The sequence below is a fragment of the Somniosus microcephalus genome, chromosome 4 (genome assembly GCF_052327205.1).
Source record: "Somniosus microcephalus isolate GS21.2 chromosome 4, FLI_Smic_1.0, whole genome shotgun sequence".
NCBI lineage: Eukaryota > Metazoa > Chordata > Chondrichthyes > Squaliformes > Somniosidae > Somniosus > Somniosus microcephalus.
Window position 1 is genome coordinate 325749137 of NC_140990.1, and position 26543 is coordinate 325775679.

At 46.6% G+C, this 26543-nt stretch overlaps 1 protein-coding gene across 1 annotated transcript in view; it reads left to right on the forward strand.

Moving 5' to 3' along the window:
* Window positions 1-26543, forward strand: part of LOC147120676 (contactin-associated protein-like 5) — a 665277-nt gene that overhangs the window by 448851 nt on the left and 189883 nt on the right. The window contains exon 16 of the mRNA XM_085986858.1: window positions 10773-10997. Within this exon, the coding sequence (XP_085842984.1) occupies window positions 10773-10997 (225 nt within the window). The remainder of the gene's footprint in view (window positions 1-10772; window positions 10998-26543) is intronic.

The window sequence follows — 26543 nt, forward strand, 5'->3', positions numbered from 1 at the left end:
TGGGGGCCATAGTGTTGATGTCGACGAGGCGGTGCCTCGGAATGTCGACAAGGAGGCCGTGGGCGCGTAGGAAGTCGGCGCCAATGAGTGGGCAGAGGACCTTGGCTGTCAGGAACTCCCAGCGGTAGCGGCGGCCCGCGAGGTCGAGCGTGACCATGCGGGTGCCATATGTGCGGATTTTAGAGCCGTTGGCTGCAGCCAGTGTGATACCCCGTGTGCCGCGTTGGATCTCGAGGGCGGAGGCGGGGGTGATGCTGTGCTGGGCCCCTGTGTCGCACAGAAATCGGCGGTTGGTTCTGTCGTCAGCGACGTACAGTAGGGGCTCCTTCTGCCCCGTGGCCATCGCGGGGGCCGGTGCGGGGGGGGGTTTGAAGGAACACGGTGGCGTGCAGCGTTGAGCCCTAGCGCCAAAACGGGTGTGGTAGTAGCAGTGACCCGGAGTGGTAGGGCGGTCGGGCCTAGCGGCCCGGGAAGACCGCGTGGTCGTTGCCGTGAGGTCGGGCGCGACGTCGCGAGCGGCCTGTGCAGAGAGCAGCCGGTCGGCCTTTTCGGCTATCTCATTCAGGTCCGTGGAGTCAGACTCCACAAGGAGCGGGCGGATGCTGGCGGGGAGCTGCCGAATGAAAAGCGTGCGAAAAAGGGCGCCGGGATTTTTGTCGTCGGAGAGGGACAGCATGTGGGAAAGCAGGTCTGATGGTGAAGCGTCACCAAGGCCGGGGAGGTCCAGGAGTTGGCAGTGGCGCTGGTAAGAGGACGTTTGAAATTTTTTAAGTAGCGCAGCCTTCAGATGCTCGTACTTGCCCTCCGTTGGTGGATTCTGCAGCGCTGCCCAAACCTTGGGGACTGTAGCGTAGGTGAGCGAGGCGACGAGGTAGTCGTACTTCGTGGCGTCGACTGTAATGCCTTTCAGCCGGAATCTGGACTCAGCTTGAACGAACCAGGCTTCGGCGAGGTTCTCCCAAAAGTCAGGTAATTTAACCGTGACTACGTTTGTATCCGCCATGCTAGCTTAGGATTCGTCCTGAGCGTCGGGGTCACCAGTGTTGAGATACCGCGGCAAACGTGGGAGTCGAGACAGAGCTATTGAAAACCCAACTGCTTTATTCTGACCACATGGCAAACAGGAACTAGAAAAGCCCGCACATCCACTTAAATACTTCCCAGACAGGAAGTGCTCCCGGCAGCCTGTCCCTGCGGGAAACAAGTTGCTGGAGGAAAGGGCCCCCGGCTGGGGGCTTCTGCTTAGACTGCCTGTGCCGCCGTGAGCGGATTATGTCCAGTGGTGGCGTGTCGCCACAGAGGCGTTCAAAATCATGAACGGTTATGATTGAGTAAATAAGGAGAAACTGTTTCTAATGGCAGAAGGGTCGGTAACCAGAGGACACAGATTTACAGCAATTGGCAAAAGAACCAGAGGCAATATTTTCTTACGCAGCGAGTTGTTGTGATCTGGAATGCACTGCCTGATAGGGTGGTGGAAGGAGATTCAATAGTAACGTTCAAGAGGGAATTGGATAAATACCCGAAGGGGAAACACTTACAGGGTCATGGGATAAGAGCAGGGGAGCGGGACTAATTGGCTAGCTCTACCAAAGAGGTGGCACAAGCACGATGGGCCGAATGGCCTCCTTCTGTGCTGTATCATGCTATGATTATATGAGTCTATGTTTTCACCCACAGTGATGTCTGGAAAAAGTGGCTGCCAGGACACAGCAAAGCAATTGAATGGAATATAACATTTGATAAACTTCCAGAAGGGCATGTAATTGGCAAATGAACTTCAATGCAGATAAGTGTGAAGTACAGGAAACTCTCTTTTTACCAGCACCTAAATAACCGGAAATCTCTCTTAACCGGCACCACGCCGGTTCCATCGGTGCTGGATAAAAAAGAGTTTCCTGTAGTACATTTTGGTAGGAAGAATAAGGAGGCCATATAATCCTTGGAAAGTAAGGGTGTGATCTTGCCAGCCCTGGGGAGGCGGGACTGCCAGGAAAGTGGCAGAATTTGGGGGCGGGTGCCCAACCCGCCTCCGTGCCATCTTGCCAGGAGGTGGGTAGCTGACCCGTGCTGGGTCCCGTCTCCTTGGAGGCGGGAAGGGATTACAGCCACTTAACTACCTGTTAGCAGGTAGTTAACCTGCAGAAAATAGGCTTATCACCATTTTGCCCACACAAGTGCGGACTTCCCGAAGGCTCCGAACCCCGCCAGGGACACCGAGGCGAGTAGTGGGTCTGCGATGGTCGGAGGGGTGCAAAAGTGTGCTGTCGAGGTGAGTGATGGGTGCAAGTGTGGAGAGGTGAGTATCTCAGGTAAGTGGAAAGTGTTAGAAAAATTGTACTTACATTTGTTTCTTCCTGCAGGCTTCAGTCGGTGGGTATGCGGAGAGTCTCGCACCTCCGTGGTAGAGATGACAGATGGCCGTTGCATTCTCCAATGCAACAACCATCTAATTTCTGCAAAAGAAAGAGGTTTGATGAGGTCTTGTATTCAAGAACTCATCAAACTACAGAGAATGTCAGTGTTTGACAGCTTCACCCGACAAGTGGGAGTCCCGCCTCCAAAAGCTCCCCAGTGGCAAAATCACCCCCTCAGCGACTAAATGGGGTAGAGGAACAAAGTGATCTGGGGGTGCAGACAGACAAATCATTATATGTAGCAATGCAAGGAAATCCGGTCCAGTAGTTAGCCTAAATTTAAAAAGAAAAATTATTATTGATTCTCGGGATCTCGCTATCAAGGCCAGCATTTATTGTCCATCCCTAATTTTCCCTTGCGAAGTTGATGGTGGGCCTTCTTCTTGAACCGCTGCAGTCTGTGTGGTGAAGGTACTCCCTCGGTGCTGTTAGGCAGGGAATTCCAGGATCTTGACCCGATGAAGGAACGGCAAAATACATCCAAGTCATACTATGTACATTAACATGTAGGATCATAGGAACAAGAGGAGGCCATTCAGCCCCTCAAGCCTGTTCTGCCATTCAATTAGATCACGGCTGATCTGTATCGTAACTCCACCACCCGACTTGGCTCCGTAATACTGTGGTAAACCACTTTTGTCGTTCACTATCGTTACACTATAGTTATCACTGTTATATCGTTATTACTGTTCACACTGTTGTATCACTATACGAGGTCGCCTCTTGTCACGCTGTTATACCTGGGCTGACCACTGCTGACTCCGCCCATGGCTCCACCTACCTGCCCAGGTATAAAGGTGGTCGACTGACTGGTATTCCTCCTTGTTGGATCCGATCACCCACGAGGGTGGGCTCTGTTATTTAGCCAATAAAAACCTATAGTTACTTTCTTAACTCGTCGCTTTTCATTGGATGAATTGATAGGTATATCAATTTTATTGGCTAAATAACAGAGCCTATACCTATCAAATACCCAATACCCTTGCCTAACAAAAATCTATCAATCTCAGTTTTAAAATTTAAAATTGATCCCTATCCTCTACAGCTTTTTGGGGGAGAGAGTTCCAGATTTCCACTACCCTTTGTGTGAAGAAGTGCTTCCTGACATCACCCCTGAACGGCCTAGCTTTAATTTTAAGGTTATGCCCCCTTGTTCTGGACTCCCCCCACCAGAGGAAATAGTTTCTCTCTAACTTCCCTATAAATTCCTTCAATCATCTTAAACACCTCAATTAGATCACCCTTAATCTTCCACACACAGGGGAATACAAGCCTGGTCTGTACAACCTGTCCTCATAACTTTTGCATTTGTTTAAAAATCATCTTTGCGATTTGAAGAAGGCCATTCGCCCATTTAAATTAAATGGCTTTACGCCACCCTTATCTGAGCAGACAGAGGAGGCAGTAAGAGGCTTATTAACGAATGGATGATGAGATGAGTAATGGATGAGAATTTGGATGATGAGATGAGTGCATTTAAAATAAAAAAGGGGATATATTAAATAAACTAATCAAACTCAAAGAGGATAAAACCCCTGTTCCGGATGGATTGCATCCAAGCATTTTAAAAGAATCTAGGGAAGAGATAGCAGGGGCATTACTGATGTAAGAAAACTACTAGGCACTTGGTCTAAGCGTTAAACAAAGCTTTAATCAACTGGTTTACAACATGGAGGTCTAGTTGTGTCCTTCACTAGTTCCTGTTAAGAATGTCCTGCGCAAGCTGGGCCCATGCCCGAGTATTTATACTCTCCCTGGACAGCGCCACCTGCAGGCCGCTCGGTATTATTTCATAAGTCTTTCTTTCATGAATGATTGATTCATGTCAATCACTACACACATTTAATAACTCATTAGAAAAAGGTGTAGTGCCAGAAGACTGGCGGACAGCTAATGTAATACCTATATTTAAGAAGGGGGATAGAACATGTCCAGGGAATTAAAGACTAGTCAGCTTAACATCGGTGGTCGGAAAAATAATGGAATCCCTACTAAAGGAGAAAATAGAAGAACACCTAGAAATGAAAAGTATAATAATGAATAGTCAGCATGGATTTCAAAAAGGAAAATCTTGCTTGACCAACCTTATTGAATTTTTTGAGGAGGTAACAGAGAGAGTAGACAATGGTAATGCAGTCGATGTAATTTATCTAGTTTTTCAAAAGGCCTTCGATAAGGTACCCCATAATAGACTAATGAATAAGGTCAGAGAATGTGGAGTCAGAACAGACAGCAGAGAGTGGGAGTAAAGGGTCGCTATTCACAGTGGCAGAAGGTGGGTAATGGTGTTCCACAAGGATCAGTGCTGGGGCCACTGCTGTTCACAATTTACATTAACGATTTAAACTTTGGAATCAAAAATACAATTTCTAAATTTGCGGATGATACCAAATGGGGGGGGGGGGATAGTCAATACTGAGGAGGACTGCAACAAATTACGAAATTGAAAAGTAAGGAAGTTATGCTAAGCTTGTATCGAACCTTGGTTAGACCACACATAGAGTGCTGCGTACAGTTCTGGTCGCCATGTTGTAAAAAGGATATAGAGGCACTGGAGAGGGTGCAGAGAAGGTTTACAAAGATGATACCAGAAATGTGAGGGTTTACCTATCAGGAAAGGATGAACAGGCTGGGTCTCTTTTTCTCCTGAAAAAAGGAGGCTGAGTGGTGACCTAATAGAGGTCTTTAAAATTATGAAAGGGTTTGATAGAGTGGATATAGAGAGAATGTTTCCACTTGTGGGGAAGAGCATAACTAGAGGCCATCGATATAAGATAGTCACCAAGAAATCCAATAGGGAATTCAGAAGGAACTTCTTTACCCAATGAGTGGCGAGAATGTGGAACTCGCTACCACAGGGAGTGGTTGAAGCGAATAGTATAGATGCATTTAAGGGGAGTGTTATAAATCTCATCATCAAGAAACTACTCATGAAATAACACTGGACAGCCAGCTGGTGGTGCCGTCCAAGGAGTATAAATACTTGGGCGTTGGCCCAGCTTGCCAGGGACATTTTGTAAGACAAGGAGCTACTGAAGTACAACTAGACCTCCATGTTCTGAAACAAGTTGTTTAAAGCCTTGCTTTATACTCAAACCAAGTGCGTAGTGAGTTTTATTACATCAGGGAGGCTGGACAAGCATATGAGGGAGAAGGGAAGGGAGTGTTATGCTGATAGATTTAGCTGAGGAAAGACGGGAGGAGGTTCATAGAAACATAGAAACTAGGAGCAGGAGTAGGCCATTCGGCCCTGCTCTGCCATTCAACGAGATCATGGCTGATCATCCAAACCCTAGCACCCGGTCCCTACACCGACAGCCATCCCACCCAAGCCCTATCCCAGTAACCCCACATATTTAATCCCCCCTAACACTAAGGGCCAATTTTTTATCATGGCCAATCAACCTAACCCGCACATCTTTGGACTGTGGGAGGAAACCAGAGCACCCGGAGGAAACCCACGCAAACACGGGGAGAATGTGCAAACTCCACACAGACAGTCGCCCGAGGCCGGATTTGAACCCGGGTCCCTGGCGCTGTGAGGCAACAGTGCTAACCACTATGCCACCGTGCTGCTTCGAGTGGTGCATAAACGCCGGCATGGACTGGTTGGGCCGAATGGTCTGTTTCTGTGCCGTATATCCTACATAATCCTATGAATACTGCAGAGTACAGCTTCCCCCCCCCCCCCAGTGCTTTCTATCGCCCTAGTCGAGCGAGCAATGTAGGCAGGAATTGTTAACATTTCTACTACGCTATTAAAAAAGCACAATCCAGCTCAGACAATTCCTAAAGGATAATAAAGTGACCCCAGCTGAACCTCACGCTTTGGATGAAGCATTCAAACACACATGATGGCAGGTATCTTCAGAAGTAATAATACTTGACAACAGAGGTCTTGCTGTTGGTATGTAGGGAGTCTAAAGGAGAAGCGAATCATGCTGAGTTGTCACACGGATATAAAGAGAAGACGGCTTATTTTGTCGAAGGAAGAAATACCTCATTTAAACACAATTTCTGCACCAAAAACATCTCCAAGCACTTCACAATCAAATAATTTTATTTTAGTGTGAAAACAGAAAATGTTGGAAACACTGAACAAGTCAGGCAGCACCTGTGGAGAGAGAAACAGAGTTCTTTCAGGTCGACGACCTCCCAATCAGACCTGCAAGGTGTTAAGAGAGGAGCAGCTTTTAAGCAAGTACAGACCCTGGGAAAAAGGGGGCAGCAGAACAGAACAAAAGGGAGTGGTCTGTGAGAGGGGGGAGGGCAGGAGTGATTAAATCACAAAAGTGATGATGGTGCAAGGCAAAACGAGGTGATAAGGAGACAAGCATGGAATAGAATCATACAGCACAGGGGGAGGCCATTCAGCACATCGTGCCTGTGCCGGCTCTTTGAAAGAGCTCTCCAATTAGTTCAACTGCCCTGCTCTTTCCCCAGAGCCCTGCAAAGTACAGAAGCAAAAATTGGATCCAGATGAGATGTAAATGTAACTGGTTTTGGAGTTGTTACAGGAAACTCTTTTTTATCCGGCACCGACGGGACCGGCGGGGTGCCAGTTGATCAAAAAGTCCGGATTACAGAGAGGTATACTTACCAAGGTACGAGAGCCCCGTATGCGGCCACAGGTGCAGGAGCCCCGGTTACACGGCCACAGGTGCAGGAGCCCCGGTTACACGGCCACAGGTGCAGGAGCCCTAGTTACACGGCCACAGGTGCAGGAGCCCCGGTTACACGGCCACAGGTGCAGGAGCCCCAGTTACACGGCCACAGGTGCAGGAGCCCTAGTTACACGGCCACAGGTGCAGGAGCCCCGGTTACACGGCCACTGGTGCAGGAGCCCCGGTTACACGGCCACAGGTGCAGGAGCCCCAGTTACACGGCCACAGGTGCAGGAGCCCCAGTTACACGGCCACAGGTGCAGGAGCCCCGGTTACACGGCCACAGGTGCAGGAGCCCCGGTTACACGGCCACAGGTGCAGGAACCCCAGTTACACGGCCACAGGTGCAGGAGCCCCAGTTACACGGCCACAGGTGCAGGAGCCCCAGTTACACGGCCACAGGTGCAGGAGACCCGGTTACACGGCCACTGGTGCAGGAGCCCCGGTTACACGGCCACAGGTGCAGGAGCCCCGGTTACACGGCCACAGGTGCAGGAGCCCCGGTTACACGGCCACAGGTGCAGGAGCCCCGGTTACACAGCCACAGATCCAGGAACCCCGGTTACACGGCCACTAATATATAGTAAAACTTACCTGAACCTACTCCTGAATTTTGCCAGTTAAGAGAGATTTCCGGATATTTAGGTACCGGTTAAAAGAGAGTTTCCTGTATGTAGCGGAAACTTCCCACAAAAGAACGACCAATTAATTTGTTTCACTTTTTTGGTGGTATTGGTTGAGAAAGGAATGCTGGCCAGGATGCCTGAAGAAATTCATCGTCTTCTTTTAAGAGCGCTGTGGGATCATTAATATCCACCTGAACAGTCAGACGGTGCCTCGGTTTAACATCTCATCCGAAAGACGGCATCTCTGATGGTGGGGCGCTCCCTCAGTACTGCACTGAAGAGTCAACCTAGATTACGAGCTCAAGTCCCGGTACGGGGCTTGAACCATCAGCTCTTGCTCTATATTTTATGCTTAAAGCTGTCCATAGGATTTTGGGAGAACCCACAAGTCTAGTCATCGGGCATACCTACCCTCTGACCCTCAAAGAAACTTGAGCACAAATATCTAAGCTGACACTTCAGTGCAGTACTGAGGGAGTGCTGCACTGTCGGAGTGTGCCGTCTTTCAGATCAGACGTTAAATCGAAACCCTGTCTGCCCTCTCAGGTGGACGTAAAAGATCCCATGGCACTATTTCAAAGAAGAGCGGGGGAGTACCCTCCGGTGTCTTGGTCGCTATTTACCCCTATACCAACATCACTAAAACAGATTATCTGGTCATTATCACATTGTTGTTTGTGGGAGCTTGCTGTGCGCAAATTAGCTGCCGCGTTTCCTACATTACAACAGAGACTACACGTCAAAAAGTACTTGGTTGGCTGTAAAGTGTTTTGGGAGGTCTGGTGGTCGTGAAAGGCGCTATAGAAATGCAAGTCTTTCTTTCTTTTCCTCCCTCACAATACTAAACATTCAAATCGAATAATTATCTAAGAACACAAATAATGCAGGCAGAAGTTTAGTGGATATTAAAGGATTTATTCACAGCTGTAGCATCTATTTAAATAGTCCAGTTGCACATTTACCTATCAGAACAAAAGCTTATAAGGCAGGGTGATAAAAAGATGTAAAAGTGAGGAGTCACGATAGCTCCTGATTCTATGACTGGGTTACATGTGATTTATAAACTGTCAAAAATGGATGGAAATAAACAGGTTATATTGGGGGTGACTGGCAATGGGTACATGTGGATGTTTGTCCAGCTGTGTTCAAATCTGCTGCTTGTACTTCTTTCCTGCTACACCGATTATACTGTCAGCAGGTACAGTGGGGGGAATTTTAACCCAAAAATAAGGTGGATTAGGGTCAGATGGGAGGTTAAAGAGTTAAAATACCTTCCCGCCTCCCACCACCCCCCACCCCACCCCACCCCCCAGGCCTCCGACTTCCCTCTTCTAGATCCCGATCACCTTCCCGGCCTCCCCTCTCCGGTCCCGATGCTCTTCCGGCCCGAAATCCGCACCCACCACCCCCCCGATCGTCCTCCAGCCCCAATTCACCGCCTCCCCCCAACCCCCATCTTCTCTCTGCAGCCTAGGGTCGCAGGCCTACCCGCCCTCAGCCTTTCCATCTAACTGGCTGCGGGCAGGAAACAGAGCTTTGAAATGTTCATCAGGCTATGCTGTTAAATTCGGCAGGGCCTGCGGCAATCCTGCTCTCCCAGGTTTCCCGACTGTTTTCGGGACCCCCGCCCCCAGCTCCCGATCCGCCTCCAAATTAAAATTCCAGCCCGCGTGTCCAATCCTCTCCGCAATGGTGGTGCTGTCCAACACATAAGGAGACACACATCGCAATGGCACCGAACAGGGAACTTACACAAAGTACTGCGGAGAAACAAACGCTGGATCTTCACAGCAGGTCAACCATCGCCTGAAAGAGAAAGACAAGTCGATGTTTTTTGGTGTGACCCATTACCTGAACTTAAATTTCACACAAAATGTCCGCTCCCCGCAGACCAACAGTAAATCTTTGCGCAGAAAAACACTGAAACAATAAAGATAGCCCCCATTATAGAATCTAGTGTTCTGCAACATTACACTTCCCGGCTAAAGGTGAGCAAGACAAAATGGGAGTAACTGGAAGAGATGACTAATGAAACAATACAACAGCGTTGATGGTACCACAGAAAGAGAGGCAAAACATACTGTTGGACCCATTGTGACCAATGTATTCATTCTCCATTCACTTCCAGATGGAGATTGACATTTTTAATTATTCTGGGTTCCTTTTTTTTCAAATTCATTCTCGGAACATGAGCGTCACTGGCAAGGCCAGCATTTATTGATACAACTGAGTGTCTTCAGAGGCCACTTCAGAAGACCATTGAGAGTCAACCATGTTTGTGTGGGACTGGAGTCACACTTGGGTCAGCCCGGGTAAAGGACGGCAAGTTTAATTCCCCAAAGAATATTAGTGAATCTGTTGGGTTATAACGACAATCTGACGACTATCGTGGGTCAGTTCAACTTTTTAGTTCCAGATTTTGTTTATTAAAATTGAATTCAAATTCTCAAACTGCATTGGTGGGATTTGAGCTCATGTTCTACTGGATTATTTGTCCAGCAACTTAACCAACATACCACCATGCCCATCATCCTTTTGCCTTTACTTGTCTAGGTTCAAAACAAATGCTTTGCAGATTCTTTGTCGTTGTATCTGCTCAGTTGACAACACCCACCCAAAGGCTTTTTTTTTTCACCTTTTTGCTATTGGGCATTTAATGTTTGCCCGATAGCTTTTCAGTAGAACTCTGATTGTAGAAAACTGTTCCCAGTGTCAGGAGGGTCGGTAACCAGAGGACGCAGATTTAAGGTAATTGGCAAAAGAACCAGAGGCGAGGTGAGGAAACATTTTTTAACGAAGTGACTTGTTGTGATCTGGAACGCGCTGCCTGATAGGGCAGTGGCAGCAGATTCAATGATAACTTTCAATAGGGAATTGGATAAATACTTGAAGGGGAAAAAATTGCAGGGCTATGGGGAAAGAGCAGGGGGGAGTGGGACCAACTAGATTGCTCTTTCAGAGAGCCGGCCGAATGGCCTCCTTCTGTGCTGTATCATTTTGTGATTCTCTGATTGATTGCTCTTTACCAAACCTATGCTGACAGTGCTTCCCCTTCTTGATTTCAGAGGTTTCTGCACTCCTAGAAGCCGGGACGTCCGTGATCTACGATTTCCACGAATCTTATGGCATTGCCAAAAATGTCAGCACCCACTTATCAGCCATCTACTCGGACATGACGCTTTCCAGGGAGAACATTGTGTTCAGCTTTCGGACCACACACATACCGAGCATGCTGCTTTATGCGGACTCCTTCTATCAGGAGTATATAGCAGCAGTTTTGTGCAGTAATGGTAAGTAAAATTCAATTCAATTCAATTTTTATTTGTCATATATGCAGCAGACGTGTGTACTGCACAATGAAATGTTGATTTTTACGAGTCCTCCCAACATTGGAATAAATATGGCATAACAATGATAAAATACTAATAGAAAGACAGTAATAATAAATAAAACAACAGTAATAAATAATAATAAATTATACGTTCATGTGTCTTATGGCCTGGGGGTAGAAGCTGTTTTGAAACCTGCTGGTACGAGACCGTATGCTTCGGTATCTCTTACCGGACGGGAGCAGGGCGAAGAGGTTGTGGCTGGGGTGGCTCGTGTCTTTAATGATTCTCAGGGCCTTCCCCTGGCACCTCTCGGGGTAGATATCCTGGACAGCAGGTAGTTTAATTTCTATAGTATGATGTGCAGCTTTCACCACCATCTATAGAGCCTTGCGGTCTGTGGCGGTGCAGTTGCCATACCAGGTAGTGATGCAGCCGGACAGGATACTCTCAATGGTGCACCGGTAGAAGTTGGTGAGAATCTGGGGGGCCATTCCAAATTTCTTCAGTCTCCTGAGGAAGAACAGGCGTTGGCATGCCTTCTTCGTTACGACGTCGATGTGATGGGACCACGTTAAGTCCTCCGTAATGAATACACCCAGGAATTTGAAGCTGCTGACCCTCTCCACCTCAGCCCCTTCAATGTAGATTGGGGTGTGTCCCTCCCCCTGCCGCTTCCTGTAGTCCATGATCATCTCCTTTGTTTTTGCTGATGTTGTTGTACTTGCACCATTCTGCTAGAGCTCTTACCTCCTCCCTGTAGCCTGTCTCGTCGCCATCTGTGATCAGGCCTACAACGGTAGTGTCATCAGCAAACTTGATGATGGAGTTGGAGTTGTGCGTGGCCAAGCAATTGTGAATAAACAGGGAGTACAGCAGGGGCCTGAGCACACAACCCTGGGGAGCTCCTGTGTTCAGGATCAGTGTTGAGGAGGTGTTACTGCCTATTTTCACCACCTGGGGTCTGCCCGTCAGGAAGTCCAGGATCCAGTTGCATAGGGAGGTGTTAAGTCCTAGCTCACCGAGCTTGTTGACAAGCTTGGAGGGGATAATGGTATTGAATGCTGAACTATAATCAATGAACAACATTCTCACATAGATGTTCCTTTTATCCAGGTGTGATAAGGCAGTGTGCAGTACAATGGCGATGGTATCATCCCTAGATCTTTTTGGGCGGTAAGCAAATTGGAGTGGGTCTAGTGTGTCAGTTAGTAAGGAGTTGATGTGGGTTTTGACCAGCCTCTCAAAGCACTTCATGATGACAGAAGTGAGTGCTATGGGGCGGTAGTCATTTAAACATGTTACTTTTTTTGGGGGGGACTGGAATAACCGATGTCATCTTGAAGTAGGTGGGGACTACAGACTGGTACAGTGAACGGTTGAATATATCCGTAAACACGGCTGCCAGCTGGTCAGCGCATGCTCTAAGGGCACGCCCAGGGATTCCATCTGGACCGGGTGCTTTGTGGGTGTTCACTCGCTTAAAAGTCTTGTTCACGTCAGCCACGGAGATTGAGAAGACCCGGTTGTCCTGAGCCGCGGGCGCCCTTGTAGCAGGCCAGTTGTTGTTGGCCTCAAAACGGGCGTAAAAAGTGTTAAGCTTTTAATATGAAGAAACATGTTGAATAGTTAAAAGAGTTATGTCTATTGCCAACTGGCAGAGAATATGTTCAAAGCTTTGTTTAAAATTATTTTTGTTATTAACTTGCCGACATAGCAATTGCCCTCACACAAAAACTAGTAATGAATTGGCTTCGAAGGGCCCCGGGATACCTCGAGGATATGAACGTACCACCTCAGTGCACGTTCTCGATGATTATCAGATTGATCACACTGCAGGAAATAAGAGACGGGTAAAAACAAGGATCGATTTAAGTTTGTGCAGAGGTGCACGTATGGGACGTGACAATTACCCAGTATTCTGCAAAGTCAAAGTAGAACTACATGCACACATCAATAGAAAGTGAGAGTTAGTGAGTGAGGGCTGAAAGGACTTAGAACTAACTAATCATTTTACCTTTGACAAACAGAATTGCTTTCAAACATTGTCTGGACTTTAGAGTGTTGCAGACCTGTGGGGAAACCTTGTTATCCAGACAAAGAAGGCAGCAGATTATAACAACAGAAAATGCTGGAAAAACTCAGCAGGCCAGGCAACATCTGTGGAGAGAAAATAGAGTCAACGTTTCGGGTCAAACCCTTTGTCAAGACTAAAGAGGCACAGGAAATGAAACAGATTAAGAGGCCAGGCTGGGAGAGAACAAAAGAGAAGAGACATTAAGAGGTATTCAACACGAGACGAGATGGTGATAGGACTAGTGGAGACAAAAGACGGCTCTAGATTAGGTGTGAAATGCGCTGGCAGAATGGGAGACAGCTGCCATGTGGGAGAGAGAAAAAAAAAGAAAGAAAGGGGGGGGAAAGGCCAAAACAAAGGTGTGGATAAAAAATATAAGTAAAAATGTAATAGGGGCCGAGGTTATGATCTGAAATTGTTGAACTCGATATTGAGTCTGGAAGGCTGTAAAGTGCCTAATCGGAAGGTGAGGTGCTGTTCCTCGAGTTTATGCTGAGCTTCCGTGGAACAATGCAAGAGGCCAAGGACGGTGAGGTCCGAGTGGGAATGGAGCGGTGAATTAAAATGACAGGCGACCGGAAGCTCGGGGTCACCCTTACGGACTGAACGGAGGTGTTCCGCAAAGCGGTCACCCAATCTGCGTTTGGTCTCCCCAATGTAGAGGAGACCACAGAGGCAGCAGATTATCCCTTACAGAAAAGGACAAAAAAAAAGATGGCTCACTCCTAGAACATTAAAGAAAGGAAGAGGTTGAATTTAGAAGCTGAAAGATGCCAAGATTCAGAAAGGAGAAACAAAGTGGAAAAAGTTGCTACGAATAAGGAACAGGAAGTTATTAACCACTTACACAATGATGAGGCATTGGATAGATAGTAAAACCAAAGGAACAGAGCCAGTAATAGTTGGAGGAGAGGCTGCAAGACTCTACCAGATAACAATTCCTATAAAAGACAACGATGGATGGACTTTGACTTCAGACGAAAACTAATTGAAACGGCGGCCCGAACACTTTCAAGAAAGTAATGGACCTGAAACGTAGGTGAAGCTGAAGATTGCAAGACCAATAAAAGAACCTGAAGTAAGAACAAGGCAATTTCAACTTGAAGAAATAAAAAGAAGCTGTAAAGCAGATGGAAACTGAATAGAAACAGCAAGGAGGGGGCGGGGGGGAGGGTGGAAAAGAGCTGAAGGAGTGAAGGCAGAGCCAGCTAGAATATAAACAAAGAAAGTAGGAGGATCGAAGCTGGGCGGGAAATAAATAAATGGGGCAGAATGAACCATCCAGACAATTACAGAAATGAATAAATGGAAGAGCTGGCATTTATGTGGCACTTTTCATGACCTCAGGATGTCCCAAAGCTCTTCACAGTCAATGAAACATCTTTGAAATGTAGTCACTGTTGGAAATGCAGCAATCTATTTACAAACAAGGTCCCACAAATAGTCATGTGATAAATGACCAACAATCTGATTTTTAGTGATTTTGATTGAGGGATAAATGTTGGCCAGGACGCCAGGAGAACTCCCCTGCTCTTCCTCAAAGATCTTTTACATCCACCCGAGCAGGCAGACGGGACCTCGGTTTCGCAACTCAGCTAAAAGACGGTACCTCCAACCGTAAGCAACCCCTCAGTACTGCATCGAAGCATCAGCCGAGATACTAGCCCAGTAATTCCGGTCCCAACGCGTGAGTACGGACGGGGTACTCACGCGTGGGCCCGTTGGAAGTGCCGGATTTCAGCATGCGCGGGAAACCGGCATTTCCTCCAAGGGGTTCAGAGGTCCAACGCGTGCGCGCAGGACTCTGCGCGCACGCGTTGAACTTCCTTCTTTTTGACAGGTTTGCCCGTGTGTAAGGGCCTCAACTTTTTAGAAATGTAAAAAGGAGACGTAAGGACTTGATTCTTTAAGGTAAGTGGTCTATTATTTAAAATTATAACATTTTTTCCACAGCTTTATTGTTTTTAAGGACTTTACAGTGAGGTAAGTTTATTTTTAGACCCGATTTCTTAAAAAATTATTTTTTTCAAAAATTTGATTAATTGTTTAAAATAGTTTTTAAAAGTTATTTATAGTTTATTTAATTAGTGGGATGTTTTTTAAAATTTTATTTAAAGTTTAAGTACTGTTTTGGGCGCCCGTACTTTTCATGAGTTTGACAGTTCTTACTATCAAACTCATGAATGAAGTTTTCCCTCCCCTGATTGGCTGCCCAGTGCTCACCTGATCCCAGCCGGTACATCGAACTAACTACGCCGCTGGATCAGGCAAGCACAGCGCGCCGACAGCTTAACCGGGCCAGTGACAGGAATTCCAAGCAGGCCCAGGCTTCAGCTGTCAGCACGCCGGGTAAGTGCACATTGGGGGCTTGCACGCGCGGCAAGCCCCCGAACCTAATTTCTGGGCCTATATGTGTTGAAGTCTCTGGAGTGGGGCTTGAACCCTTGATCTTCTCACTCAGAGGTGAGAGGGCTGCTGCTGAGCCACGGCTGACACCTAATGGGAAGGAAATAACAACAGAAAACACTGGAAAAACTCAGCAGGCCAGGCAACATCCGTGGAGACAGAAATAGAGTCAACGTTTCAGGTTGAAACCCTTCTACAGAACAGTATTTTGCTATCGTACCTAATGGGAAGGAATGGACACCCCATGAAAATACATTAACATAGAAACATAGAAGATCGGAGCAGGAGTAGGCCATTCGGCCCCTCGAGCCCGCTCCACCATTCAGTGCGATCATGGCTGATCATCCAAGTTCAGTACCCGGTCCCTGCTTTCTCCCCATACCCCTTGATCCCTTTAGCCTTAAGAAATATATCCAACTCCTTCTTGAATATATTTAATGAATTGGCCTCTACTGCCTTCTGTGGTAGAGAATTCCACAGGTTCACCACTCTCTGGGTGAAGAAATTCCTCCTCATTTCTGTCCTAAAAGGCCTACCCCTTATCCTTAATGAATCAGAGGGAATGGACCCTGCAGGGAAATAAATAATACAGGTAGATAGATATGAGAGAGCAGTGTTCAATACAATGGAATCCTGTTATATCCAAAAGCTCTGGATGGACAAGAGTCTGAACCAGACTTGCATCTAAGATGGGATAAAGAAAAGAAATATATACAGTAAACTCTTTCGTATCCAGCAGCTACGGGACCGGGATGGTGCCGGTTGATGAAAAATTCCAGATAACAGAGAGGTAGGCAATTTTTAACACACACAAAAAATAAAAACCACCGACTAACTCGGCCACCGCGGGAAACTCGGATTCGGAAAAACGAAATATGGATGGATTCGGCAAGATTACCGGTTATCTATTTTGCCGGTTATTAAAGAATTCCGGATGATTAAGTGTCGTTTAAACAAGAGTTTACTGTAAATGCTGGAAATCTGAAATAAAAACAGAAAAAATGTACGCAGCAGGCCAGTCAGCATCTGAAGGAGAATGACGAGATAACATTTTGGCTGGGACTCCTTATTAGAAGAGTTTTGCAAATAAGGGAGAGTTGTTACTTAGGGAGCGCTTACGCTATTTTCCCGGGTTTTCCATCACTCTTCTGCCGAACTTATGGCGGGCGAGTGGGAGAACCGCTGTGTAAAATGGCTCCCTTATTGTTATAAGGAGAAATTCAGTGATTCCCACACACCCAGTGTGGAGCCATGCACAAAGGGAGCACGAGTCAGAGATTGGGCTATCACCATCACACCGATTCTCCAGCCCATGCTCCCTACGAGAGCTGCTGCCCAGTGAGAGCTTGGGATCAGTGAAGTCACCCTATTGCATAACAAGGGAACTTGGAACCAAGGTACAGAGACAGGGATAGGGAAACTGGACTGCTGAGATCTCAGATTTCGATAGCAACTATATAAAAAATGGTACGCATTTGTATTCTTATGCTGATCATTACTAAATGATTATTTTGTATTTATCCACGACAGTGCCCCAAGGTTTTGCTCGTCCAGTACTGTATCTTGTGTTTTTTTTTAAAGAAACTTTATTTGACAGGAGCTGGATGGTGTAGTATGTTAGAAAACGGTCTTTCAATTGTGAGGCGTGGGGTTGAATCCAGACCAGCCTAAAGGAATGACTAATACAAAAAGAAAATACTGCAGATGCTGGAAATCTGAAATAAAAACAGAAAATGCTGGAGAAACTCAGCAGGTCAGGGCAGCATCTGTGGAGAGAGAAACAGAGTTAATGTTTCAGGTCGATGACTTTTTGTCAGTTCTGACGAAAGGTCATCGACCTGAAACGTTAACTCTGTTTCTCTCTTCACAGGTGCTGCCTGACCTGCTGAGTTTCTCCAGCATTTTCTGTTTTTATTAAAGGAATGACTGTTTGCTTTAACTTTTTCTAAAGTGCTTGCAGCAAAATCAGCCTGAGGCAGCCTCAATCTAATTCCTAGTGAGTGCATTGACACACCACAAAGTGCCCATAATTCCGCACTAATTGGCATTAAATTAAAAACCCACACACACAAGAGCCATGAGGGTATGAGAGAGATTTCCCACAGGGAAGGGCCTCCATTGGGCTTAACCGTCTACTGCGTGCAGTGCCGCCCCTTTGTCCAGTGAAACAGCCCTTTCCAAAGACATAGGGGCCTAAATTACTCCGGTAGGAGAGTTGTGGTTCCCGGACCGGCAACGCCTCGATTTTTAAATTCTCATCCTTGTTTTCATATCCCTCCATGGCCTCGGCCCCTCCCCAACCTCCTCCAGCCCCACAACAACCCTCTGAGATCTCTGCCCTCCTCCAATTCTGCCTTCTTGAGCATCCCTGATTATAAATCGCTCAACCTTTGGCAGCCGTGCCTTCAGCTAACTAAGACCTGAGCTCTGGAATTCCCTCCCTAAACCTCTCTACCTCTCTTTCTTTCCTTTAAGACGGTCCTTTTTACGGGAACTTTATTTGACAGGAGCTGGATGGTGCGGCAGATCAGAACACAGTCTTTCAAATGTGAGGCGTGGGATTGAATCCAGATCAGCCTAAAGGAATGACTATTTGCTTTAAGCCTTTTTAAGGTGCTTGCAGCAAAATCAGCCTGAGACAGTCTCAATCTAATTCCTAGTGAGTGCATTGAACATACCACAAAGTTTCCATAATTCTGCACTAACTGGCATTAAATTAATAACCCCCACACACAAGTGCCAAGCTTTTGGTCACCTGTCATAATATCTCTTTATGTCGCTCAGTATCAAATTTTGTTAACGCTCCTGTGAAGCGTCTTGGGACGTTTTACTACGTTTGAGACGCTATATAAATGCGACTTCTTGTTGCTGTTTTTGTTGTGGAAGGGCCCAGAATTCGACTAGGACTTGGATAGGCCAGGACCCAGACTGCGCCAGGAGTTCTCTCTGGGCCTTGTAAGAGGCAGAACCTCCACCTGCTCTTTTACAAGGCCATTGACGCCAAGGAAGTGAAGCTGGGGGCCAGGGCAATCCCACAAAAAAAAATTGTGTTTTAATATTTTGGTGTTTCTGGTGGATGTTGTTGGGCTCCTGGTCGTGTTTACTTCAGCAACAGAACAACTTGTGTGAAACGGTTTAGCTCGCTGGTGGGAAAAAATTGAAATTAAAGCAGGCAATGTTTCAGCCACTATTAATACAAGCTGCGGCAATGTGTTGAATTTGAAAGGGAAGTGTTTGTCTTCACATGAGCTGTGTGTATACACAGAGTGCAGTAGACTTCATCAAATGTATATTCAAACACTCACCCACTCACACTCACTCACACTCACACCCACTCACTCACACCCACTCACACTCACTCACACTCACACCCACTCACTCACACCCACATTCACACCCACTCACTCACACTCACACTCACACACTCCAATTCATCCTACATTACAACAGTGACTACACTTAAAAAAGTACTTCATTGGCTGTAAAGCGCTTTGGGACATTCGGTGGTTATGAAAGGTGCTATAGAAATGCAAGTCTTTCTTTCTTCTTTCTCATTCACTCACTCTCTCACCCTCGCACTCACTCACTCACTCAATCACTCACTCACTCATTCACCCACTCAATCACCCACTCACTCACTCAGTCACTCAATCAATCACCCACTCACTTACTCGCACACTCACTCAAGTGCTCACTCAATCACTCACACACTCACCCACTCAATCACTCACTCACCCACTCACTCACTTACGCACTCACTCACTCACCCACTCAATCACTCACTCACTTATACACCCCCTCACTCAATCACTCACTCACTCACTTATACACCCCCTCACTCAATCACTCACTCACTTACTCACCCCCTCACTCAATCACTCACTCACTTACTCACCCCCTCACTCACTCAATCACTCACTTAATCACTCACCCGCTCAATCACTCACTCACTCACCCACTCACTTACACACTCACTCACTCAATCACTCACTCACTCAATCACTCACTCACCCACTCACTCACTCATGCACTCACTCATTCACTCACTCACTCATGCACTCGCTCAATCACTCACTCACTCACCCACTCACTCATTCACTCACTCACTCACTCATGCACTCACTCAATCACTCACTCATCCACTCAATCACTCACTCACCCACTCACTCACCCACTCAATCACTCACTCACCCACTCAATCACTCACTCACCCACTCAATCACTCACCCACTCAATCACTCACTCAATCACTCACCCACTCACTCAATCACTCAATCACTCACTCAATCACTCAATCACTCACCCACTCACTCACTCACTCACCCACTCATTCAATCACCCACTCAATCACTCACTCACCCACTCAATCACTCACTCACTCCTGCACTCACTCAATCACTCACTCAATCAATCACTCACTTAATCACTCACCCACTCAATCACTCACTCACCCACTCAATCACTCACTCACCCACTCAATCACTCACTCACTCAATCACCCACTCAATCACTCACTCACTCACCCACTCACTCAATCACTCACCCACTCACCAATCACCCACTCAATCACTCACTCACTCACCCACTCAATCACTCACTCACTCCTGCACTCACTCATGCACTCACTCACTCACTCATGCACTCAATCATTCACTCAATCACTCACTCAATCACTCTCTCACTCAATCAATCACTCTCTCACTCAATCACTCACTCATGCACTCACTCAGTCAATCACTCACTCACTCACTCATGCACTCACTCACTCACTCACTCAATCACTCAGTCAATAACTCACTCATTCACTCACTCAATCGCTCACTCACTCATGCACTCACTCAATCACTCACTCACTCATTCACTCATGCACTCACTCAATCACTCACTCATGCACACACTCAATCACTCACTCACTCATGCACTCATTCACTCACTCACTCATGCACTCAGTCAATCACTCACTCAATCACTCACACTCAATCACTCACTCACTCAATCACTCATGCACACACTCAATCACTCACTCACTCAATCACTCACTCAATCACTCACTCATGCACTCACTCAATCACTCACTCACTCACTCATTCATTCATTCATTCATTCAGCTTCCTTCCCAAAGCGAGATAAAGCTATGATCAGATTCCTCAATCCAGGCTGATGTTATGCAACTAATTATGCTTTCATCCAGTTTTGCCAGCCCGATTCACTTTACTATTCCAACAACATTCTTCTCCATGTAACGTGAGCACTGCCACTTTCCTCCTGCCAATTGATGTCTATTCAAGGGACGTACAGTACATTGAATGCCTTCTTTGTCCATCATGAGCCATTTGCGACACACATATGTATAAACTAGAATTTAAAACATCTGCAACAATGTAACCAGGACTAGAAGGAGGGTGCTGAGGCAGAATATAGCTCAAAATTAATCAGACGCAAAACATTGACTTGAATGACATGATTAGATGAGCTGCTTCTTTCTTGTTTCCCCTCCCGTCGTTCGGATGAGACGTTAAACCGTCTGCTCTCTCTGGTGGACGTAAAAGATCCCATGGCACTATTTCGAAGAAGAGCAGGGGAGATCTCCCCGGTGTCCTGGCCAATATTTATCCCTCAATCAACATCACTAAAAGCAGATTATCTGGTCATTATCACATTGCTGTTTGTGGGAGCTTGCTGTGCATAAATTGGCTGCCGCGTTTCCCACATTACAACAGTGACTACACTTCAAAAAGTTCTTCATTGGCAGTAAAGTACTTTGGGACGTCCGGTGGTCGTGAAAGGCGCTATAGAAATGCAAGTCTTTCTTTCTTCTCCCCACCTACTCTAATGTTCTCCTTTGGCACTGGCTCTTACTGGGTGTAGTTCCTTGGCTCCTGCCTATCTTTCACGGCCTCACAAAAGTCCTTAAATTTGGTGCACCAGCTCAAACGGGTCGCACCCTGACATCATCATGTATGCACTTCTCATTTAACTGGAGCAAAACTGCGGCTCATCCAAGAGTAGCTGTTAGACAAGTGATCTGACAGCACAGAGGCAATGGAAGTGTCGAGAGAGGTGGCGGAGTGGTAGAGCTGGGAGTCGTGAATATACATGTGGAAGCTGGCCCACTGTCTTTGCATGATGTTGCCGAGGAGCAGCATGTAGATGAGGAAGATGAGGGAGCTAAGGGGGACAAGTGGACATTATTTGGGAAATGTTCATAGTCAGCACTAAGCACAGCTGCTCAGCATTTGTCTGACTGTGTCTGTTTTTATGAAAAAGTAAATTCTGAATGCAATAGTTCAGAACGTTTATGGAAAGCTATACTACACGTCATTTATCTGTTTTTACAGTTGAGACAGATTCACAGAGGCCTGTAATGGGCGAGTGAGTGAGTGACTGAGCGATTGAGTGAGTGAGTGAGAGTGAGTGAGTGAGTGCATGAGTGAGTGAGTGAGTGATTGAGTGAGTGATTGTGAGTGACTGAGTGAGTGAGTGATTGAGTGACTGAGTGACTAAGTGAGTGATTGAGTGAGTGATTGAGTGAGTGATTGAGTGAGTGATTGATTGAGTGAGTGAGTGACTGAGTGATTGAATGAGTGATTGAGTGAGTGATTGAGTGAGTGAGTGAGTGAGTGATTGATTGAGTGAGTGACTGAGTGACTGAGTGAGTGATTGAGTGAGTGATTGAATGAGTGATTGAGTGAGTGATTGAGTGAGTGATTGGCTAACGATAAGTAATGGCGTCCCTTGGCTGTGTTTCGGTTCTGCTCCCTAGCCATGGGGCAGTGAGTCCAAGTCCCAGTATGGCTCATTGCCATGCTAGACAATGCGCATACGCACTACTCCTTCAGGTGAACTGTTTTCTTTTTTTCTTGCTCGTTGCTCCAGCACTCAGAGAAAATAATGTTTCCCATATAAGGAACACTTGGTGAGATGCCAATTAATTCCTCATGCATTTTGTAGTGTTGGCTTAACAGAAACTATAAGGCATACCTGCTGAGAGGCTCCCGGCACCAAGTACATGTTGGTTCTGTCGCCTTTGTTGAATGACTGTAAATATTCCAAAGATGCTAAGTTCACTACCCAAATATTTATAGATTGAAATCTTACCCATCAATAATTAAACATGCATATCTTTGCTAAAATGTGTCATTTTCATGGGATATTACGTTTATAGTGTCTGTTGTAGCAGAGGCTCGCAGTCTGTATGGAAGGGCCTAGTGATAGAAATGTCGAGAGTATTTTGCGATTGGTATCTGTAAAATTAATTGAAGCAGACTGGCATCATTTTTCAGCTGAACAGCTCGAGTGAAGTATGTTTTTTTTTCATGATAGGGTGAGGCCCGTGGTTCAGTAATGAAAAAGTTTAATTAGTGGAAGAGCTCATGGGCACAGCGTGGGTTCGACGACGGGATCGAAGGGAGCAGGCAGAATCCGAGGGAGAAGTGGAAAATTAACACCGCTTTTTTTTAGACCTAAGTACCATTCGTGTTTCAAAGGGCTGGAGGACATCTATAGCAATTGGGGAAAAGTTGCACAGGGGATTGAGCTAGCTAACACTAGCTACATTGACTTAGGTCAGCAGTTAACTGTACGAAGCTGTCTGATTACTACAGACCAGGAGAGTCTTGGGTTGCTGTGGTGTATGTAACCTGTTCCACCTTAAGAGAACGTAAGCCTGTTCCACCTTAAGAGATGTACTACTTTCTCTGGCTGCTGTATACGTAATACCGGTGGTGACCACACCGGTATATAAGCACTGTGTAGTAATATTGTATTCAGTATAGTCCCTACCTCCAACCAGTAAAGACCTGTTGAATTTACTCTTGTAGTCTGTGTAGTAATTATCACTATAACACACAGACTTAACAGTGGCGACGAGTCCGATTCTTACCCTGCGGCAGTTATTTCCACGGCGGCTTCGTCCACAGACAGGACGTCGAAGAGAGGTTTCCACCCTCATCACCTTACTGGAAGACACGTCGAGCGGCAGGCATCGAGAAACCGGAGTGCAGAAGACATCCTGACCTCGAAGCCTCCATCAGCGACTGTCAGCTTCTTCTTTCTACCTCGGTGGTGGGTAAGCTGGGCAGCGTCGCAACAGAAAGTCAACCGTGTTGGCTGTACAGACGGGGCTGGGAAGACGGAGGAATAAGGGCGGTGAGATCGATCGTGACCGGAGATAAGGGCCGGGCCGCTTTCGAGCGAGAGGCGCAGCGCGGGGACATCGATCGTGACCGGAGATAAGGGCCGCATTCGGGCTAAAAGGCGCAGCGTCTGGGGAAACTGAAGGCGCGAGAGCCGTGGTGAAGCGGAGACAGCGTCGGGGGACGGTTGAAGACCGTCAAGCGCGGGAAAACCGCCATTTTGTGGGCGGAGGACGACGACAAGAGCGGGAAGCCGCCATCTTGGCTAACATAAAAATACAATAAATTACAACGATGCCTAAACATGGGAACATTAATACCTTTGATAGTGACATCGAAGATTGGGCCATGTATGTAGAACGCATACAAAATTATTGTAAGGCAAATAAAATTCCTGATGCAGATAAAGCACTAACATTATTAAATTTAATGGGTGCGAAGACATACGGGCAATTGAAACACCTTGTATCACCAGATGAACCGGCAGATAAGACGTTCGAGGAGATTGTTACTGTCCTGAAAAATCATCTAAACCCCACGCCGCTGATGCTAGCGGAACGATTTAAATTTTACGACAGAAGGCAGCTGCAGAATGAAAGCAATGCTGAATATTTGATGGAATTACGTAAGCTAGCAAAATATTGTCAGTTTGGAACGGGACTGACAGAGGCACTACGAGATAAATTTGTGTGTGGTTTATTTAAACAGGATACACAAAAGCGACTGCTCGAGGAGAATGAGCTGACGCTTGAGAAGGCGGTCACTATGGCAGCAGCACACGAAGCCGCAGCGAGAGGCACGGCGGTAATGCAGCTACGGTCACCGGAACTCGGTACAAACAAATTGGGTTTGAGTTCTGTCAAATGTTATCGTTGTGGAAAGACAACGCACGATCAGAACCAGTGTTGGTTTAAAAACCAAGAATGCAGAACGTGTGGCAGGCTTGGCCACATAGCTAAAGTATGCCAGTCAGGAAAGAAGACCAGCAACAAAAAGTCACCGCAAGGAAAATACGCAAAGGTACACAAGGTGACAAAGAACAGTTTGACCGAACAGAAGTCAGATTCAGACGCTAGCAGTAATGAACTGGATAGCTTAAGAGTACACAACGTTGGTAAGGATGCAGATCTCCAGACAATTTGGGTCACTCTTCAGATAGCAGGAGTCCAAGTAAAAATGGAATTGGACACTGGATCGGCATTGACGGTCATGAATAAGAAAGATTACAGAAGGTTATTCCAACATATTCCCCGACAGGATACGGAGATTATATTGAAAATATACACGGGGCAAAGAGTGTACCCCATCGGAAAAATAGAGGTAGAAGTGGTCCACAAGGGCGAAGAAAGCCAAGTAATGGACTTATATGTGCTACCTGAAGGAGGTCCACCACTACTAGGACGGGAGTGGATTAGGAAAATGAATATGGACTGGCACTCCTTGAAGGCACTAACGGTAGATTCCGGGGAAACAGATGTCAAACCTAAATGATTGTCCAGAATATTGGATGATGCTAAAGAGGTGTTCCAGCAAGGACTGGGAACACTGAGAGGAATTACGGCAAACATCAAGATTGATGAACATGCACAACCAAAAATTTTTAAAGCCAGACCGGTACCCTATGCAATACGACCTACTGTTGAAGCGGAACTGGAAGCACTAGAACGTTCAGGTGTACTGTCTAAGGTAGATTGGAGTGAGTGGGCTACGCCCATTGTTCCCGTTATGAAACGTCCTGCGAGCAACAAGCCAGGAGATCCAGGGAAGGTTCGCATCTGTGGAGATTTCAAAATCACCGTTAATCCGGTGCTTCACACGGTGCAGTATCCGCTTCCACGGATTGAGGATATTTTCGCTTCATTGTCTGGCGGGAAACACTTCACCAAGATAGACCTGGCGCAGGCGTACTTGCAGATGGAGGTTGAGGAAGAGTCACGCCAATACCTCACGATCAACACGCATCGAGGGTTGTACCGGTACAATAGGCTGGTTTTTGGAGTGGCATTGGCTCCAGCAACTTGGCAGAGGGCCATGGAGCAGGTATTACAGGGAATTCCAGGCACACAATGTTACCTGGACGATATTCTGATCACAGGTGATGGTGATGAACAACATCTCGCAAACTTGGAACTGGTGCTCAACAGACTGAAAGAGTATGGACTTAGAGTAAATCGGCAGAAATGTGAGTTCTTCCAGAAGCGGATCTCGTACTGTGGCCAGGTCATTGACCGGGAGGGGCTTCATAAGTCTCCTGACAAGATTGAGGCAGTTGTAAAGGCTCCCGCTCCGGAGAATGTCTCTCAGTTGAGGTCGTTTCTAGGATTAATTAACTATTACCATAAATTTCTGCCAAATCTATCCACGGTACTGCACCCGTTAAACGCTCTTTTACAGAAAGGGGTACCATGGGAATGGGGCGAAAACTGTAAGAAGGCATTTCGCAAAAGCAAAGAATTGATCACCTCACAGGAAGTGTTGGCTCACTTCAACCCGACACTGCCTATTCGGTTGGCTTGTGATGCTTCTCCATATGGTATTGGGGCAGTACTCTCACACAAGTTGCCAAATGGCACGGAAAGGCCAGTCGCGTTTGCATCCAGATCATTGACCTCCGCTGAGCGCAACTATGCGCAGGTCGATAGGGAGGCTCTTAGCCTTGTATGGGGAGTGAAGAAGTTTAATCATTACCTGCAGGGCCAAAAATTCACACTTCTGACAGACCATCAACCGTTGGTATCCATTTTTAACCCTAAGAAGGGTGTTTCGGTGATGACAGCGCAGCGTCTCCAGAGATGGTCTCTTTTCCTAGGGGCACATCAATATCAAATAGAATTCAAAGGTACGAAACAGCATGGCAATGCTGATGGGCTGTCGCGCCTGCCACTACCT